We start from the raw sequence: 20258 nt of genomic DNA on the forward strand, positions 1-20258 counted from the left end.
GGTCAAAGACTACTCCAGAAAGCTCTGAATAATGTTTTTTATTTGTTCACATGACAATAATTTACAGTATCTTATATGTGTGGTAGTATTCAGTAAATAAGAGGATCGGATATCAGTTCCATTCTCACTCCAAAAGATGCAGTATATATTATTATACACAAGCCTAACAAAGTGTACAAACCTGAGATGAGATTTACTCACTTTTGGCCTCTACTGTCTGATCTGGATTTAGAGGGTTTGACATTTAAATGTAGTTAGTAGTTCCGGTATAGTCAAACGGTCATGGCCCCTGTTATTGGATTAAAGGCCTTAAAGGCATAGTTCACCTAAAAATGACAATTTTATCATAATTTACTCACCCTCATGTTGTAACGTACCTGTATGAGTTTCTTTCTTCTGTTGAACACAAAAGAAGATATTTTAAAGAGTGTTGGTAACCAAACAGTTGTCGATAGCCATTGACTTCCATTGTGTTTTTTTTAAAATCTTCTTTTGTGTTCAACAGAAGAAAGAAACTCATACAGGTATGTAACAACATGAGGGTGAGTAAATGCTGACAAAATGTTCATTTTTGGGTGAACTTTCCCTTTAACAGATTTGTCTAACGAGCGGATGTTGCATAATCATTTTATGTGTTAGTACATTTACTAAATCCCTTCAGTGGTCATTTTATATAGGCTATATTCACTTGTTTGGTTGGTCAAATCGGGGCCTAGTATATTTCCAAAAGCAGAATGAGCTTTTTAGACATCAGGCGATATCAGTGTGCAGCTACCTGAAATAAACAGTTTGTTTACTAGTTCAAATGCTACTGCCGATTCTCAAAACATCAGAAAAAGGAGACTTTGACCTTATGAACTGGGTTAGTGCCTTCTGCCAGAGGAGATATCTAGAGGCTTCAGCAGTCTGCTTTAAATACGCATGGTATTTAAAGATTAAATCTGAGTGAATCTCAGGAGCTGCTCCCCCATCAAACTCTCTTCAAATCTCCTTATAGGTTTACACACGTTGAAGAACTGACCGTTCCCTCTTGGCTTGTCACAGCATATGATAGACTTTCTTTAAATATTCCCTGACATTTTGTACCTCTTGCTCGTGTCTCCATAGAATACCCCTTAAAAGTAATTTAAACGTTTGGTATAAACAAATACCTCTATGTTATCAATTGATATTCTATGTAATACACTCAATGTTATACTTTCGATAATACATTATGGTTGAAAACTATGTGCAATGCTTAGGTATCATTAAATGAATAAAGAACAAACATCAAAGTTCCGGTCGTAAATGTTTCTTCACAGCTGGAATGTTCCTGAATACATAATCCATCGACAATGAATTAGACCGTTTCACCTTCTCAGCTTCATCTTCCTTAAAGAACAGAAAAGTAGAAAAGTGTATCTTTTAAGAATCCAAACGTCCTGTATCATATCCATCCAAACACAACTGCGACAAGTGGTTAACGCCGCACAAGATGTTTAGCATTAGCAGTGCCATCGCCCCTTTGAACAACTCATTGTCAGTGTGAAAGACTCTTTGTGTGTTTTACAAATCCCTTGCTAATAAGCCGTCGGCCACAGCTTCTAAAAGCTCTTATTCAAATGAGTTGGTTCTTCAACTCTAAACAAAGCAACTGATATGTATTAAAATGCTTTTTGGTAGTTTAAAGGTGAAGTGTGTAGTTTTATGGGATGTTAAAATCCTTTCTCTCCTGTGTAGTATGCAGAGATCGCTCTAAGCAAGTCATTTGTAAGTTAATTTCACGCAAAAAAGGTGCTATCAAAACAACAAACAGCCTGGCAACAGCAACACCAATGGCGTTTGTTTGGGGGTGGGGCTATCTGTTTGTTTGACCAATTACAGATGGGGGCGTGTTTAGGAAACTTTCTTGAAAACAGTCAGTATTTTTGCAACTCATTTGGTGGCAATGACACACTTCACCTTTAAATGGGAGTGAAGTCATCAAAAGAAGAAAATTGGAAGCTTCTATGTTCATTTTACAGAGAAGCTAAACACCACATGATTCTGGAATCATTCAAGAATTATGCTATTTTGATCAATTAGTTACTGTCAAGAAAGTTATTAACATTTATTGCTCTAATTCATAATGACAGAACTTTTATGGACTCAAAAGCCGTATACTCCAAGTAAGCTCTGTGAACTACTGCACATTCAACATATGTATAGAGTTGTGTTTCGGCCACCATTGCGTGGCAAATAGTAGTAGTTACATATGCATTACTTCCTCCAGTGTAGTGAGACGTTAAAAGGTACAGTCAAAGTGAAATCAACGGTTAGGAAAAAGCATGAAATTGTCTATATGGTGAAAATTAGCTGGTGCTCTAGGCTGGCACCCCATCAGAAAGAGAATCTGACAGGTACAGTATTTCCATTTCTGGCGAATGCCTACGTGTTCACTTGGAGAAGGTACGTCCAGGGAAATGAGACAGAAAATGGAGGAAACTGGTGAAAATGTAGTGATCCTAGGAGCACATTTCACCTCCCTCTACATTATTGCCAGCTGGCCCAGACTTCTCTGTGGCTCTGAATTTCTGGCGGATGATGTTTAAAATATGGTGCAGGTTTTGGACTTTCCTCCCTCTCCACCTCCATCATCACCACCACCAGCTGTTTCAGTGAAGAAAAGCAAAAAAACAGGGTTTAAACAAGAGAAATTGAAGTAACAAGTTGTGTCATGTACGTTTGGTCTCCCAAGGCTATGATTAGCACAGGATAACACATGCTTTCAATCTTAGTCAGGTTAGACGAATTGTTGAGTTTTATGCCGATGACAACGAGGCTGTGAGAGAGAGACTTTTAGTCTTTACAAAAGCATGCGCGGTGTACAAGTCCAAAATCACTACTAGCTTTACCCTAGCAGGCAATTCTTGCCCTTTTCTGATCCAGTTCATTTATCTACTATTCCTTTCTATAAAAGTGCCAAAAAAGGACAATGCACCTTTTTTAGCCTCCTCCTCTTCTAGTCGCTTTCGTTCGTTCTCCAAAGCGTCCACTTTTGCTTGCCAAATATCAGCCAGTTCCTTCCAGTGGACCCTGTTGTTGTTCAGGCCATCAAACATGGGAGTGATCTCTTTGTGGAACCTTGAAAATTCCTGTATGAGAAAAGAGGCCTGTTATTGCAAGCATTCACAAGCCCACCAGTAATTGCCGATACATCATTCCCTGTCAGAGCATTTTAGCAAAGTTGTGCTGACATTCCAGGAAAGGCCATTATGGACAGTTGTCCCATTTTCTGCTTACATGGATGTCTGTGCAAAAACCCAATTTGATTCCAGCTTGACAGTTTGATGGATTTACCTTGTACACAAACGAGCACACAAAGTCAATGAAACCACACTGCATCTTCGGAAGTTCATCTGACTTGTTCCTGTCCATCATGGGCTGAGAAGAGATTCAAGAGAAATGTATTCTCATTCAGGCACTAGTTTTCTTACAATGCAACCAATTGAAAACCAAAAGCAAAACTAGGTGAAATTGATCTTCACAATCTCACAATGGGTTGTTGATCTAGCACAGTCCTTTCCAGATCTCCCTGCTCCCAGAATTCAGCTGCCACCATGAGAGCCACCTTCAGAAAAAAGAAGAAGCGCCATTTAGTTCAAATAACCCAAGGACTGGATAATCCTGACCACGAATAACCACAGTTGCACATACTTTGCTCTGGACCTCCCATGGCTTGGTAATGGCAGACAAGTCACAACCGGTCATCATCATTGCCCTGTTTGGATTTAAACAACATGTCTTCAAAAGCTCAATTCAGTATTTTCTCAAGTAGCAGGGTTTCAATGAGAAGTGATGCTTACATAATGATTTCCTTCCTAATGGGGTTGTTGGCCACATAGGCGATCGCTTCCTTCTCATCAGACATTGGTTCGGTGGCATCAACAATCTTCTGGAACATTGTCCTTTTTCTGTGTTGGGGAAGAAAACAGGCCCATCATCAGTGTGATATGTTCAAGAGTGGCTCTACTTGAGGTGAAGATATGCTCTCGAGCACTTACTTGAAATACAAGGCCAAGTCAGTCGCAATGATGCAGACATCATGCAAGTGCTGGACTGTCTCAAACTGGCGTTTCTGCAGACTTTGGAAAATATTAACATTCTGTAAAAGAGCAAAAAAATAACGTTGGCCTGGTTATTGCATTAAACTCTGGAACACTTGTGCTTTGTATCCTAACAAACCTCTTCTGCCATCAGCGTCTTGCTGTATTCAAGATGGTGCCTTTCCAAGATGGAGGAGCCATGAAGCTTGGCCAGAGGTGATCCGCTCCTACATTGGAAATGGATTGTGAGCAAAATGTCTTCCTTGCTTTATTGGAAAATATTAGTAGTAAAAATTATATATGTACTGAATTACTTTGTCTGGTAGAGATTGTTAGTTCCCCTGTGGTCAATATCGTGACAGAACGCAGCCGCTACCATCGCAAAGGCATCAAGGTCTGTGTAGTATCTCCTCAGCTTTCCGGTCTGTTAGCCAAGCAAAAAATATTTAATATTATGACCTCTTTAATGGTAAATAAGATGATGTGTGGACTAAAAAAAACTCACTTGCAGGAGACAGAACATGGTCTGGCCCACATTAAACCCATGCCTCCAGTTATGGTAGGTGATATCTCTGTAGCCCTTTCGTACGGTGTACATCCATCTGGTTAGGACCTGGTGTAAGACGGCATTTAAGTCCAAAAAAGTTTCATCCCAAAAGTGAAGTGAATATTGATTTCACAATATCATACACGTGTTGCCAAACTGTTGCATTCAAATGTGTATTATGTTCAGGCCAGGTCCAGGTTTTTGCAATATGTAAAACTTTGTGAAAGGTGGACATTTGATTTCTGTGGCAATTTGCTGAGCTTTCTGTGTATTGCTAATCACTTGCTAAATAAGCATGGGCTTAAGTAATAAGATGAGTGCTACTTGGTAAATCAGCTTTCACACGACACTTTTCATTCCTTTCACTTCCATTCATACGCTTATGAAGGCTGTAGACCAGAAACACAAGCTCATGTGAAGAAGTGTCGCATTTCGCAAAGTTCAAGTTTGGTAGACCAAAAAAATAACGATAAGTCACGGCGTGACCTCTTTTCTGAAATGAAAGAACACAAACTTTAAATCTGCTGCATTGCAGGAAAGTGGAGTAGATTGTATATGTTTTCATTTTGGATTTATTATTTGCTATATGTTGAATTTATGTATTAAAAAAAGATGCCGCAGACATGACGCCATATCACGACCGTTGCAGTGTCCGATGAAATGTTGTGTGCTCAAATTCAATGTGCAAATGCTTGTAAAGTCCAGTCTCACCTCTGCTGGCACTTTGAACTTCTCAACCACTCCAAGTTCAAAGAAACAACGAATGCCACACTTGATAAGGTCAACCTCAGAGAGAGGAAAGTCACTAAAACTAAATAATAGGAGATCGACATCTTTGGCCTCTGGAATGGTGGATCTCTGTGTGTTAAAACACAGGTAGATATATTAAAAATCAAATATCCTTGAACATATCAGATCAATAATATATCACTAGGAGTATATTGGTTCAGAGGGGGGGAAATCATACCAAGAGTTTGTACATTTCTTTCTGATCACAGTCCTCAGGTTCTTGGTCAAACTTCTCCTTTGTGTTCTAACAAGACAAAAAAAAAAAAGTTTAGTCAACACACAATAAAACAGATTGCAGTTTCTTACACTATGATGTCTCACCAGAATCTGTTGGACTTCAACTGGAGTGGCTTTGGTCTGGTACAAGACCATTTCCTGTGCAATTTCTTTTTTCCACTCCATCCGGTTCAGTTTGTCATATGTATCACAATTCAGTACAGACCATCCTAAGAACTGTGTCAGGGCCTGAAACAAAGTCCAAAAAACAGACTTTAGTGTTGCTGCACAAGATTCATGGAGCCAAATGGATGGTGAGCATCTAACGACTCACTTCAGTAATTTGTTCATCCTGCTCGTCGAATGGCTTGCCATCTTTTCGATTGAAGAAAGTGGCAATTCCCACAATTTCTTCTTTCTTGTTGACAATGGGAAGAGACAAGACGTTTTTGATGACGAAACCCGACTCGTCCACAGCTTCTTTCTGAAGAGTTGCAAACAAAAAAAGTCAAATTAAAACAGGTTTGTTCACAGTGTGATCACTGGAAAAATTCCTACAGCAACCTTGCTGATAAACTAATCGAAATTAAGACCAAAATAAAGTGTTTTCCTGCTCAGTTTAGTAGGTAACAGGTTTGTGTCTATTTTAGGTGTGGATTAGGAATAATATGAGCTCTGAGAGGGATTTAACCTGGGATGGCTTACAGTACCTGGAATGTGAAGAAGTCGTCAGCAGCAACATTCATCATGTTGCAAATCTGCAGAAAGAGAAATAACACAACATTTCCCCCATCAACATAGGCAAGAAGGTGGTAAGTTTAACCCATTAAGTATCTCTCTTTAACCTGGTTATAAAACAACTTTAGTCTAAGTGCTTGCTCAAGGGCACAATGGTGAAAAATCAAACTAGCCCTGAGCTCTATCCATTTCCAGCCACACTAACATTATCAAACATGGTTTTAGGATAATGTACTTTCACAGCTGCATAGTTATTGATTTTGTTAAAGAAAATGCTTTGGACTTACAAAGCCGTTTTCAGCCACATAGGTGGGGAGGCCGCTAACAAGTGCCCAGTGGTCAACAGGAGGGCCCCTGGAAGCAGTAACATTCAACAGTGAGACTAGTATGCTAGTGTGTTATATGGGCAAAAGTATGTGCACCTGTTGAGTATTTCACTTCAAAACTATAGGCATTAATAGTGAGTTGGTCCTTCCAAACAGTTTTGACTAGACCACACTTGGTGTTTAAGTTCATTAGATATCAACTGATATTGTTTTTTATAAGCAATGCTGATTATTTGTATGTCCGATAACTGATATGCAGAACCGATATTTTTAAATAACAACAGCAGCAACAGCAATATCAACAACAGTCTAATGTTTTCAAATAAAGAACATGAATAAATGAAAAGCGAGTCAATCGACTTTGCATAAATGTAATCATTTGTTTAAAAGTACAGTTTAAAGTATTGAATGTAAACCCAGGAATAAGTATTAGTTGGCCATTCACTCCAGAGATTTGAGTGTTTTGGTTGGTAATCCTTGTCTCTAAACTTTGTTGTAACAAAGACTTTAGATATACAAAGACCGTGCACTTTAATTACTATGAATGGGAGAAAGTGCAATGCACAATATGGTGGAATAAGTGCCACCTTCTAAATAAAAGTCCAAATCGCGTCACTACAGCATCCGTTAGAAGCTCAAAGCGATTTAAATATGAAATTTAATCATAAGCTTGATGTGCAGCTTTGGAGAAGTTAATGTTTCCCCATTGAAAAAGGTAGGAGCTGTACGTGCATGACTGAAATAGCTGTCCGAGAGGCGTCTCAAAGATGGCCGCCGAGTAAAATGACTTGCCTTAAAGTGACTTTGGTTGTAAGCTTCACTGGGTTTAATAATAACTCGATAAAATGAAAGAGAGAAGAAATGCCCATGTGTCCCGATTCTCCCGACATTGTTAGAAGCAACAAAGAAAACAGTAAATGCATTACATTAGAGTCTCTTTCCACTTAGCCTATTCATGTTTTTGTCGCTGTCAAAAATAAGTTATGAAATACCTGCTAACAGCACTATTTTAGTCTTTTAAAGTGAGTGTGTCTGCAGCAAATATTACGTGCATTACTCTAAAATTGTATTAATTACTATCCACTATTTACACCTTCAACAGTGTAATTTGATTACTAATTACTCTCTCTAAAAAGTAATGCATTACTTATTATAAATGAATTTCTAGTTGAACAATGCAAGCATAAACATGGAACTGCTCTTTTAATTATTTTAAATAAGTTATATAAAATTTCATAAATTATTCTTGAACTGACCAAAGCATTTAAAGGGAGAAGGTTACATTGCAAACATATTTTAACATCAGACGATGTTAAATCCACTATTGTTTTATATAGAATTGCTCTATAGCCTGTACAGCATTTACTGTAATTCCTTAAGTAATAATGAAGAGTAATACAGTACTTTACCTTTTCAAGGGAAAAGTAATTAAATTATAGTAATGAATTACTTTGTAATGCATTACACCAACACTGCTCATAAACACCCTGTTTTAAACTCTGAAAAATGCTTTTATATCGGAATAATTATTGGTCGATCTCTACAGTTCATCCCAAATGTGTCTGGTCTGGTTCAGGCCTTGTGAACAATTCTGTCCAAGATTTGATCTCACAAATATTACTTGATTAGCCAAGCTCATTAGAAAATGGTGTCCAAATAGTTTTGCCCATGTAGTGTATGTGAATACATGACTTAAGGCCTGTGGTTTTTCATACGAGTAAATAATGATCTTTTAATGTATTAAATAATTATGCTTACGGTATGACTTTGATCTCCTCTTTGCCTTCTAGCAGATAATCAATGATCTTGTAGAAGATGACTTCCTGTTAGAAGAAACAAAAAGTTATAATAATACTACTAGCCAGTAATACTGACTTGTTTACCGGAGAGAAAGAAATGTGTTACCCTGCCGTCAGGCGTCTTCGGGCCTTTGTATGGCTCCACGTCTCCCAATTTAACCGGCCACTCATCATAGAACTCCTAAACAATCAAAGCAAAGTCGAGCGTTTTATGAGCCACTGATCAATGACCAAATGGAGGATGTTCACCAGATGTCACAAACCTTTTCTTTGGTCATGTCCAGGAGGCCGACAGAGTACCTATCACACAGGAGGTAGGTCCTGACGGTGTACAGGGCCTTGTGAAACTGTCGCTCGATGTCTGTTAACTCTTCAAACACTTTGCTGGCAGACCATAGAAGAACCTGTGGTGGCGCTTTACAGTCAGAATCAAGATTCAAAACACAGTCAAACATCATTAGGTGCTGTAGTCCACAGCATTACCTGGCTTCTTCTAGATTCCACATTATACATGTATGCAGTGTAGTGCTGTAGGGCGATGACTGTGGCGAAAGTGATGTACTTGGAGAAAAGCTGAAAAACATTTGCAACACATTTACTTAGTCAACATGAAATCAAAATTGAATCAATTTATGGAATATTGCAGTGTTTGTTATAAATAATTTATCTGTGCACATCATTATTGTATATAAATCCATGTGCCCTGCCCTCATAATCTGTAATCCAAATAACTTCCGTGATTACTGGCATGAGGGCGGGACAACCTGTCACTCACATGAGATCGACCAATAGCAAACCACAATCATCAAATCAATTACCGATGGACAAAATCAAGTCCCGCCCAACATTTTTTCTTGTTCGATATGTCGTTTCACTCTTCACAATATGGAAGAAAAGACTATGGCAACTTCTATTTCATGGTGACTTTTTAGGTACGGTCACATTGGCGTAATTTCAGCGAATATAAAGGTCAATTGGATACCCATTGTCAGTTAGCATGAGGCAATGCTCACACATTATTCAAACCGCTTCAAAAGCTTCAAAACCCATGACAAAGTGTAAAAGCATTAACAAATTACTACAGCATCCCCTGATAGCACACAAACATCTCGGAGACGATGTAATTTTTAAAGTGTTTGCTAGACTTTTTTTGCAATCTTTTCATTTTTTTAATTACAAAATAATTAGTTTTACTCTCAAACACAGTATGAGAGTATGATTGAATAAAAAAGACACAAAGGAAACTCCATATGACCACACCCTGAAAACATAACAATCTGGTCATGCCGATTCAGCACAAATTTTGAGGTCAGTATCACAATGATTTCTGCTTTACATCTGTATACCCATTGTGAATGTTTTTAAAAAGATTTTCACATTGATGTCGTATTTCAAGTAGCTATAGCATACTCACGTCTTCGTCTGCTTTGGAGAATTCATTTCCTCCAACTTTATTAATTGCCATAACCACACCAAGTACGTCTTTCCCGCTCATGAGAGGCGCAGTCAGCAAGTTTTTAGTGGTGTATCCTGTCTGCTTGTCCACAAAGTCACTGAATCTGGGATTCTAAGGAACAAAGACAGGAAAGTGTTGTATTCGTTAATGTCCAATACGGCTGTTTGAAAATTTGGATAAAATATAGATTGGTTAAAAACTATTAACCCCTCCGCCATTTTAGACAGTATAGCCAACATCTGGCATTCACGTGAAGACGCATATTTAAAAATGATTTAAATATGTATTTCCACAGAGTTGAATATCATTTTGCTAAAGCTGTTTCAGGTAATCATTTGGTGACATTTTAAAATATGACAAAATAAAGTAAAGGTATTTTGAATAATTAATATTATGCCTATTTTTAAACTGCTAAATAGCCTACAGACGTTTTGAATAACTACATTAACAACTTAATTATCTCTTTTAATAAGCCATTTGGATTTTTTTCTCTTGTCACTGAGTTCTTAAAGGGCCGTTCACCCCAAGAACAATAATAAAGATAGGCTTCTATATTAGCCACCACATCAGCGGACGACATCGCTTTAAATGCTCGAGCTCTTTAATAAAGCAGAAAGGATTCTGATTGGCTGTCAATTTTCATATCGTCCATCAGCTGGATAAAATCGTTTTTTATCGTTAACAGTTATCGTTATAGCTGTGGTGTGAACTCTGCTATTCTTTAATATTGAGAACGATTTTTAAAACTATATCGTTATCGTCCTTGGTGTGAACGGTCCTAATTCTGCCTAAATTTACACTTCTGTGTTTTGTAACGAAGGTTAATACATTTAACCCTGTCTCTAACACTTAAGCTGAGGTTGCACCAGTGTGCCATGATTAAACACCATGCTAGTATAAGTATAGCACATGAAAGCATCTAAAATACTGTTAATTTTTTATCATACTATACTCACACAATACATTTAAGATCTGCTGGATGATGTCAAATGTGTGTCATGTCTCTCAGTGAAGTAGGCCTACTGCACACTTATTTAGAAATCAAATTAAAAGTGATGTTCACTTTTACATTTTCCTTTATTTTAAATTATGAATCTCGATTATAAGTGAACAAATGCAGGCTACCAGGAATACAGAAAATAAGCTGCTTTTCTGCAGGGCGTTGACTGACCCTTAATGACCACGAGACAGAAAAAGTTTAATCTTTTGTCAAACTAACGGTCGACTTTCAGGTAACAGACTCGCCTAAGAAGCCTAAGAAGATGTTTTGCCTACAACATGCAGTCTTTTCATAAACGAATATGTGTAAAGCATATTTCAGCTCTATAAAGAGCGAATGTGGCTTGAGGAGCTCTTTCTCCCTGAACTAATAATGACTTTCACTGCTGTAACCTAATGTAGTCTAGTTGATTAAATCATTTTTTTTAGATGTTACCACATAATATGTTTAGGGTGTATTATCTGCATAAATCGTCATCTATTAGGAATATAAAACACTGGCCTTTTAAAATATATTTTCTTCGATTTTGAACACAATTTACTAAATGCTATTTAAAAAACACTAAAGGGTTTACAGGAAATTACAGTGGCTGTACATAAAAAAATATGAGTTTTTTATGCAAAACAAACAGGTTGAAGTTTTTACACACAAAAAAAGTTGCTACAAGATTTGTGGCATTTAAAAACTACTTGAAAATTTGATTTCAATCCTTAAAGCAGCTGAAAAAAGAATGCCTTGAACTCTCTGAAGTCCCAGCAATATTAACCCAGCTCCCAAAATATTCTAAGAACGTTCTCATTAAGTTGTGAAAACTTTATTTCAAAATGTACGTTTTTCTTGGTTATCCAGGCGCTAAGGGAATATTCCATTTTATGATTTTGCAAGCATTATGGGAACGTTACTTTTGAATGTTCTCTGAAAGTTCTGAAAAAGGTAGTAAAATTTAAAACACAAATTTCAGAAGAAAAGAAAAAAACTATGTATAGATCTTTTTTGAGCTAACATTTGTTTTATATTTTGTTATCTATGATTTTTTTGTTTTTATTTAATTTTTTTTAAAAGTGTAAATAATTTTCTTTTCTCTTTCAACGTATTCTGCTTGGATTTATTGTGTTTAACACGTATGTTTGCTATTTGCAGAGTGTAATTCAGTTTTAAAGAAAAGAAGAACCAGGGGAGCAATGAAAGACATCTTTACTTCTTTTACTCACCTGTTTGACATCAGGAACATTAGCTGGTTTTTTGGTGGTTGCTATTTGGCCAACTATGCCAATGTCAGTAGGGAACACAATTTCAGACTGAGGGTTGACCAGGTTGGCCTCGTATTTGGAGGTAGGGGTGACGTCGAAAAGACACGTAGCGAGCTCAGGGATGCCGTTTCTCGCTCGGTTTATGAAATAGCTGCAGCGGTCGGCGTTCACCAGCATACATATCCTCTGCAGGACCTTGTGCATGGCCTTTTCCATGACGGTCTGCGAATACATGTCTTTGATCATGTCGAAGATGATGCTGGCCTCCTGGATTTTGCTGACATCCTTGAACGAGGTCGGATCTTTGATGTCAAGGTTCTCGTCGAAAGCGGCGGCGAGGGCCTCGCATCGGATATTCTTCTCAAAATACTCTTTGGCGAACTGTGGGTTATTCTCCAAGTACTTTTCCACACTATCCTTGTCTGCCATTTTGAAGTGCGCTTCTCTGCTCGTCCGCTCACAGATTCATTACTTGTGGGATGTCAGGATGGAAAGTGAAGCTGGTCAGTGGCCTGCTTCAGACAGGTGCATCCTCCAGTGCTGGTCTCCTCCAGAGAATAGTGGCTTACAGGCTGAAGGGATCAAAGCGGCCGCTAATTAAAGTGACGTCATGACATTAAACCCCTAAGCTTTCTTAACCTGCAAATCCCCACCCTGATCATTTTATGGTAGACAATCCAGTCAGAGCCAAACTCCCCTGTTTCTCCCGTGGAGAAAGTGTTGGCACATGACATAATATTTGTCGCATCAGTCTGTCGATTAGACCGACGGTGTTTCTGATCTAATGCGGCATCACCATCACCAGCGCTTGAGTGTTCATTGGGCCCGGTATGTGCACAAGGAGAGAAGCTGCAGTCCTTGGACATGCTTATAGATCTTCATATCCGTGCTAAAATAATACATTGGTGGAAAAACGTTTCAACATTTTCATTTTAACTGGCATATTCAGCTACGTATATATATAGTGCTATTTTTTATTTTTCTTGAGCACTGAATTCAGCATATTAGAATATTAGAATGATTTCTGGCGTTTAATTTGACACCGGACTTGATGCTGTTTCCTAGCTGCTAAAAATGAAGCTTTTATACATTTATTAACTGCCGGTCAAAAGTTTGGAATAATTAAGTTTTTATATATATGTTTTTGAAAGAAGTGCTCACCAAAACGGGATTCATTTGATTTAATAAATACATAAATTAATAAATAAATCAAATACAGCAAAAATACTAATATTGTGCATTATGTTATTACAATTTAAAATAAAATAAAAATTCTACTTAATTTCTACAAAATTTTCAGCATCATTACGCCAGTCATCCTTCAGAAATCGTTCTAATATGCCGATTTGCTGCTCTCCATATATATATTTAGCCTATATAATATAATATAATACACACACACACACTCATGATTAAAAATATTGAGAAATCACAGTACAGTCCCTTAAATATGCACTTAAATGTTTAAAACCATGATATTAAATACAAACAAGTTAACAAATGATATGCCAACCACCAAATGCAAATTCTTTGAAGCATTGCCCTTCTTAAACCTAGCTCTCAAGCTCTCCAAGTAAGAAGGGAGATTCTCTAAATCGGGCTATTATTAGCCTTTTTGCCCTTTCTGCACCCGGGAGTGAAGCTGCACACCCAGGATCTATTTACACCGGTAGGATCTGTCAGTCTGCCAGACTAATAAAGCGATCTCTCTCCTTTTTCTTTTTTATCAAGGAAAGGATCAGGTAGCAGGCATACGGTATGTAAAAGGAAAAAGCCTTGCATTATATGTACCTGGCTTTGTAAATCCAGGATTAAGTAAAAGTGATTATCAGGATATCCTCTCTTGAAGGGAGAGAGCTCGGCTTGGCACGTTTAAGTTCACAGTGAGGAGCCGACAGACACAGCAATGCTAAATTTACCACGCTCACCATTCATTTAACTGGATGTTGATGGATAAAATACCACACTCAATGTTTTAATGTAGCCGAATGTGTATGTAGGGTCTGATGCTGACGCAAACAAACAAATGCGTTTATGTATTTATTGAGTGATCTTGGCTTGGAGCAGAGCGATGGTGCACGGAGATATCAGGCCTCAGCCTAACAGTAAAGTCTTGAATTTTTGACCCTGATATATTCAAGACGACGTCAGCAATCCATCAGCATCACCTTTGAGCCGAAACACAGAGTTGTCTGATATTTACCCCCTCATTCCCAAACAAACATCCAAAAAGGATCATCATTTGTCTGCTCATCGTCTGCTCATCGTCAGCCTACAACAATCAAGATCTAATGAGCTGAGATTAGGCTTACTTAGCTTGATATCAGATCTGCTTTACTTAACTTGTATTGGTAACGTTGCAAATAAAGCGTTGGAAGATGAAAGGGTAATGTATACGATGACATCACAATATCTCTGTTATTAGTTTTCCGTTATAGTAGTGACAGATAATGAACTGTCAGCCAGTCTCTTTTTTTACATGGACGCTTACTAAAATACCGGTAAATGAATGTTGAATTGATTAAAACAATTTTATTGTGTGCACAACATAAAGATATGAAAGTCACACAAATTGACCAATCAGAATCCAGTATTCCAGAGAGCAGTGTAATAATACGAAGTAATAATTTTTATATTATATATAGCATTCAGAAGTTTGTGGTTGGTACGATTTTCTCAAACGCACGTCAAACAGTTGATGGACCCCATTGACTTCCATAGTAGGAAAAAAATACAATGGAAGTCAATGGGGCTCATCAACTGTGGTTACCGACATTCTTCAAAATATCTTATTTTGTGTTTAGCAGAAGAAAGAAATTCAGACAGGTTTGAAATAACTTGAGGGTTAGTAAATTATGACAGAATTTTCATTTTTAAGTCAACTATTCCTTTAATTATTTGACCTCAAAATGGCATTGTAGGTCACCTTTACAAATGTTTTGCTGCCTTATGTACCATCCAAAAAAAAAAGAGGTGTTGTAACAAGTTACATAAGTTACTTTTTTTTTTTCAAGGTTTTCCCAGGAATTTAGGTCATTGCAAACCTAGTTTTGCAAAACCAGCTACGTAACTTGACACTAAAAAGAGTCATGAAATACTCTACAGCACAATTAACAGTGATGTTCTGGAGTGGTTATTTGAGTTACTGTTGCCTTTCTATCAGCTCGAACCAGTCTGGCCATTCTCCTCTGACCTCTGGCATCAATAAGGCACTTTCCCACAGAACTGCAACTCACTGGACATTTTCTTTTTCAGACCATTCTCTGGTGAAAATCCCAGTAGTTCAGCACTTTCTGAAATACTCAGACTCATTCAAAGTCACTTAAATCACATTTCTTCCCTGTTCTGATGCTCAGTTTGAACTTCAGCAGATCGTCTTGACCATGTCTACATGACTAAATGCATTGAGTTGCTGTCATGTGATTGGATATTTGTGATAATGAGAAGTTGAACCGTGGAGTGAATATATTGACATATTTACCTTTTGTTCAAATATTACTAAAATAATAGTTAAGGATTTTGTCAGGCTGTCATATAATGAAATTCTGAACACATGCAGAAAGAACCAAGAGAGAAACAACAAAATATTAATAACTGATTATGTTGTAGTCAATGTAATTTTTATTTTTCCTATGAGCTATTTTGCATTTTATTTGCACAGTTTAGTGTTTTGTTCTTCTTTCGTATTTAATATATGTGCCCCTTAAATTATGTTGGTTTAATTGAACTTGTAGGGTCATTAAATACAAATATCTCCTTCCAGATATATCCCCCTCCCCTTCCTTAAAGTCATCTGGTTACTTTTAAAGGCCAAAAAAGATTTATTTTATTTTTTCATTTTGATTCTCTGTTTCTGTTCGAGGCTGGGTTCTGATTCTTTGAATAAAAAAATAAAAATAAAAAAAGATTTGTTTTATATATATATAAGCTGGCAAATATAAGTCGTTTGGTTACAATCACAAACCTGAATGAAATGGTTCTACACTCACAAAACAGAAACGTTCCCTATTGAACAGGTTTCAGGGAACACGAATCAGAAATGCACACAAGCCGGCATGTGCTGAAGAATTCCCTTTATTTTAGCTTCAGCTCAAGCTCTTGCACAATCCAGCTGTAACCTGAAGAAAAACACATTCGGGGGGCAGAGGTCAACACTACCGCGCTCCACACAGAGACCTGAAACACTGCTCTTATGTAATGACTTTTGTCCAATGACAGGGATGGTGGAGACTGAATTTTGGGTCGTTGGGTGGGGTTTTGAATCTAGGGTCGCAGAATCTCGGCCCTATATAAATGCAGCAGCCGCTGAGCCATAGTCACTTCAGATACTGTGATCAAGGTACGCACTTTTGGATGTGTTTGACGGACGACCGAGTGAGCCGTTTGTTGGTGTTTTCCTAACTGTTCTACTCATTTCCCACAGCTCGAGCACAGAAGCACCATGCTCAGGTTCTGCATAGCTCTCTGTGTCCTGGCCACATGCTGGGCGCAGGACTGTCAGGTCAGCAACATCACCGTCAAACAGGACTTTGACAAGATGAGGGTAAGTCAACCAGTATTTTCCTTCAATCCACATCTTGTTTTTGAGCTTTTGTTCCTCACACATTTCCACTGACCTCGCAGTATCAAGGAACATGGTATGCCGTGGCCAAGAAAGACCCCGTTGGTCTTTTCCTTCTTGATAATATCGTTGCCAATTACAAAGTGGAGGAAGACGGAACCATGACAGCCGCCGCCATTGGCAGAGTCATCATTCTCAAGTGAGTTTAAGTGGGATTTGATGTTGATGTCGTGCACTTGCGCAATAAAAAAACGTTCAATTCTCGGATGCCGTTTTACTCTTCAGCAACTGGGAGATGTGCGCCAACATGTTTGGCACATTTGAAGATACAGAAGACCCCGCCAAGTTCAAGTTGAGATACTGGGGAGCCGCTGCATATCTCCAGACTGGATGTAAGTGCAGATTTATTATGTGCAGATCTCATGTTAGGTCATCTGCTCACGACCTGTTCGTGACCGTTTCACAGATGACGACCACTGGGTCATTGACACTGACTACGACAACTACGCCATCCACTACTCCTGCAGAGTGATGGATGAGGATGGAACCTGCTTGGATGGTTATTCCTTCATATTCTCCCGACACCCTGATGGCCTCAGGGCTGAAGACCAGAAGATTGTGACGGAGAAGAAACAGGAGGTCTGCTTCCTGGGCAAATACAGACGCGTTGCACACACTGGTAAGATGGCTGAGCCTCATGAATTATCATCACAAATATGCACTCATGCTCAGACATTGTCACAAAAGATCTAAATGGGCTAATGTGTTTTTGCTTTTTTTTTTTTTTTTATTGTGCAGGTTTCTGTGACGCTGCCTAAATGACCACTGCTCAAAAGAGCTCCTGTGGATGTAATCTGTTATATATTTCAAGCTGATATGTAAATTATTAATCATATTACTTAATAAAAGAGAATGGATAATAATTTTACACAAAGCAAAAGTGAAAATGTGTAATAATCACTTTTAATGCACAATAAGTGCAACTTTTCAAATAAACTTAAAAAAAAATCAAAACTAGTATGAATTCATTATTAAATTCAGTGATTGACTGTATATCACCATAATTTAGCGAGTCAAAGTTCACTTGAACTCATGAACCAACAATACAAACAGCACTGTGGTAAATCAATGCTGTTTGTTGACAAAATGTTGAGCAACTTGCACCATGATACAGAGCAGCGGCTGTCAGCACACACATTACAGGTCAGTATGAGGAAATACATAATAAGATCATGTAATCTGTCAAGTTTTATCTGTTAAGAGTTGTATCAACATGTGACCCTGGATCACAAAACCAGTCGCACGGGTATATTTGTGGCAATAGCCAACAGTATGGGTCAAAATGATCGATTTTTCATTTATGGCAAAAATCATTATGATATTAAGTAGTATTAGCCTATGATCATGTTCCATGAAGATATTTTGTAAATTTTCTACCGTAAATATATAAAACGTTTATTTTTGTGAGTGAATGCAGCACAATCGCGAACATATTGGACAACTTTAAAGGCATTTTTCTCAATGTTTCGTTTTTTTGCATCCTCAGATCATCAAATAGTTGTATCTAGGCCAAATATTGTCCAATCATAACAAACCATACATCGATGGAAAGCTTATTTATTCAGCTTTCAGGTGATGTATAAATCTCAATTCCAACGTTCTGTCACTACGCATCATAATTTGATTGGCTTATGACACACGTCAGTCAAAGTTATGATCAAATGGAAAACGGCAGCTTCAACGGAAGGCTAGCTAGCTAAACTAGCCTACTAGTGCTCGTCCACGGACTGGAGCTGCGTTTAGATGACATAATGGAAAATCCAGCTCAGCCTCACAAAAAAATACAATATTCTTTCTGGAAATATAATCGTAACGTACTGAAATATACAGTAATTGAATTTAGACAAGTTCAGACACTTTAATTTAATTATGAAAAAAAAAAAAAATGTTTTGGGATTTTGACTGGGCCAGCAGAGAAGGCGGCCCACCACTGCATTTATACACACAACCTGGGCATCTCTGAAAGGTTCTGCGAGGAGACAGTGGACATACAAAACAGAGTGTTAAATATACATACATACATACATACAGGGTTTGACATTAAAACTCGATTTCGTGTAGCAGTCTCTCCACTTTGGCCAGTTGAACGCAGGTGGATGCTGTGCGCTGCAGGTTTCAGAGTGAAGCACGACTCTTTAATTATTTACATGTGTGCAGGTTACGCGTTTCTTCCAGCGTCTCAGTTCCCAGTGAACGCTCAATCTCTGCATGTGTTATTTGTTTGAGTTTACAATAAAGTGCTTTTGGGAACAGATATAAAGTCTAACACGCTTTGTTTCATAGTGAAGTGTTGCACTGTCATCATTTCCACTCCATCTCTGCAAATGCTGAGTTTGGGTTGCTAATAACGTTAGCCTGGGAACGCAAAGTGCGTAATTTCACCAGATTTGTTATGCAAATCTTTTGTAAGCCTACGTCAACACAGGAGAATACATAGATATGTTTCTAAATATGCAAATTGTTGTTCATTGCAGTTTCAAAATAAAAATGTAAACCCTCGCTCGGAGTTTGCATGTTTTGATGTCTATGTTATTGTCCAAGAAATTACAGTGCCTGTAGCATCTCTACAGGTGGCCAAATATTAAATGGACATTTCAATTAAATGTTGATCGACCAATATTAAACACGTATTTGATTGTGATGTAAAGTTCAACAATCTATATTGAGCAAATTATTGCCTTGTTATTTTTTGTATATTTTAAGTCATTTTAAAGGCTATTTACTTAGGTCTGTTTTTATTACCACAAAAAAAGATTATCCGATTACTCAATTAGGCTAATTGTCAAAATAATCGACTGATTACTTGATTACCAAAATAATGGTTAGTGACACATCCCTATATTAGTTATACCATTTCAAAACACACCTGCATTGTTTTGGATTTTGTGAATTTTAGATGAATAAAATACTAATAAAAATAGTGTTAAAATATCGTCTCATCTCATTCTCGTGCACCGAATATTGTATATTGGGTTCCCATAAAAAAATAAAATAAAAAAAATGGCATTTTCACTGGCCACATTTATGTTGTCGGGAAATTACAGAGTGGCTTGTAACTCTGGAAAACCACTAGCCAGTGACTGGTGAGCAAAAAAGTTATTGTCAATTAACATACATATATATATAATGTCATATGCCTTCACAGATGACCAGGGATCTATTGATTCAATCTAGATTAGACATAAACAATGTCCTGAGTATATGCTTTCTCTCTCTCTCTCAGGATTCTATAAATTTATTTATTGTTGTTGCCAGTTATCCTTACTCAAATATATTGCTTAACTGGCAATGAAATAATGCATGACACTTCCTGGAATCAAAGAGTTAATTAACTCGTTCTCCTCTGGCTACTGTGCCTTCACCTAATCCAACCTTTAAATAGTTTAATGCAGGATTTACACATGCAGTCTAATTCAAGACAGATTTGGTTTGCAAAGTCAGGACTGATGGAT

General features: G+C 37.6%; 2 protein-coding genes across 4 annotated transcripts; one reads left to right on the top strand and one right to left on the bottom strand.

Moving 5' to 3' along the window:
* Positions 1 to 26: 26 nt before the first annotated feature.
* On the bottom strand, positions 27 to 12614 carry pde6c (phosphodiesterase 6C, cGMP-specific, cone, alpha prime; the record flags this gene model as incomplete). The annotated part of the gene is made up of 22 exons (XM_081393405.1): positions 27 to 2628; positions 2960 to 3113; positions 3319 to 3402; positions 3515 to 3589; positions 3676 to 3739; positions 3825 to 3932; positions 4023 to 4123; positions 4204 to 4291; positions 4379 to 4488; positions 4570 to 4677; positions 5323 to 5469; positions 5579 to 5644; positions 5722 to 5865; positions 5951 to 6100; positions 6327 to 6374; positions 6642 to 6708; positions 8439 to 8503; positions 8586 to 8660; positions 8743 to 8883; positions 8963 to 9052; positions 9894 to 10046; positions 12147 to 12614. 22 exons carry the CDS (start codon positions 12612 to 12614, stop codon positions 2567 to 2569), a joined length of 2568 nt encoding a protein of 855 aa, XP_081249531.1. The 3' UTR covers positions 27 to 2566.
* Positions 12615 to 13804: 1190 nt separating this feature from the next.
* Positions 13805 to 19305, top strand: rbp4 (retinol binding protein 4, plasma). Of its 3 annotated transcripts, none has more exons than XM_081393407.1 (6): positions 13805 to 13941; positions 16609 to 16728; positions 16809 to 16945; positions 17032 to 17138; positions 17213 to 17425; positions 17545 to 17745. In XM_081393407.1, exons 2-6 carry the CDS (start codon positions 16627 to 16629, stop codon positions 17562 to 17564), a joined length of 579 nt encoding a protein of 192 aa, XP_081249533.1. In that variant the 5' UTR covers positions 13805 to 13941; positions 16609 to 16626; the 3' UTR covers positions 17565 to 17745. The 3 variants fall into 3 exon arrangements, with proteins under 3 accessions (XP_081249533.1, XP_081249534.1, XP_081249532.1); XM_081393408.1 differs by having other exon boundaries at positions 13823 to 13854; XM_081393406.1 differs by lacking the exon at positions 13805 to 13941 and adding an exon at positions 16468 to 16524 and having other exon boundaries at positions 17545 to 19305.
* Positions 19306 to 20258: the final 953 nt, after the last annotated feature.

The sequence above is a fragment of the Scardinius erythrophthalmus genome (genome assembly GCF_964197995.2).
Source record: "Scardinius erythrophthalmus genome assembly, chromosome: 18".
Classification (NCBI taxonomy): Eukaryota; Metazoa; Chordata; class Actinopteri; order Cypriniformes; family Leuciscidae; genus Scardinius; species Scardinius erythrophthalmus.

Coding starts and splice junctions, on each gene's coding strand:
- rbp4 (XM_081393407.1), top strand. CDS start 16,627: ATGCTCAGGTTCTGCATAGCTCTCTGTGTCCTGGCCACATGCTGGGCG. Junction 16,729..16,808: donor AGGACTTTGACAAGATGAGG/GTAAGTCAACCA, acceptor CTGACCTCGCAG/TATCAAGGAACATGGTATGC. Junction 16,946..17,031: donor GGCAGAGTCATCATTCTCAA/GTGAGTTTAAGT, acceptor TTTACTCTTCAG/CAACTGGGAGATGTGCGCCA.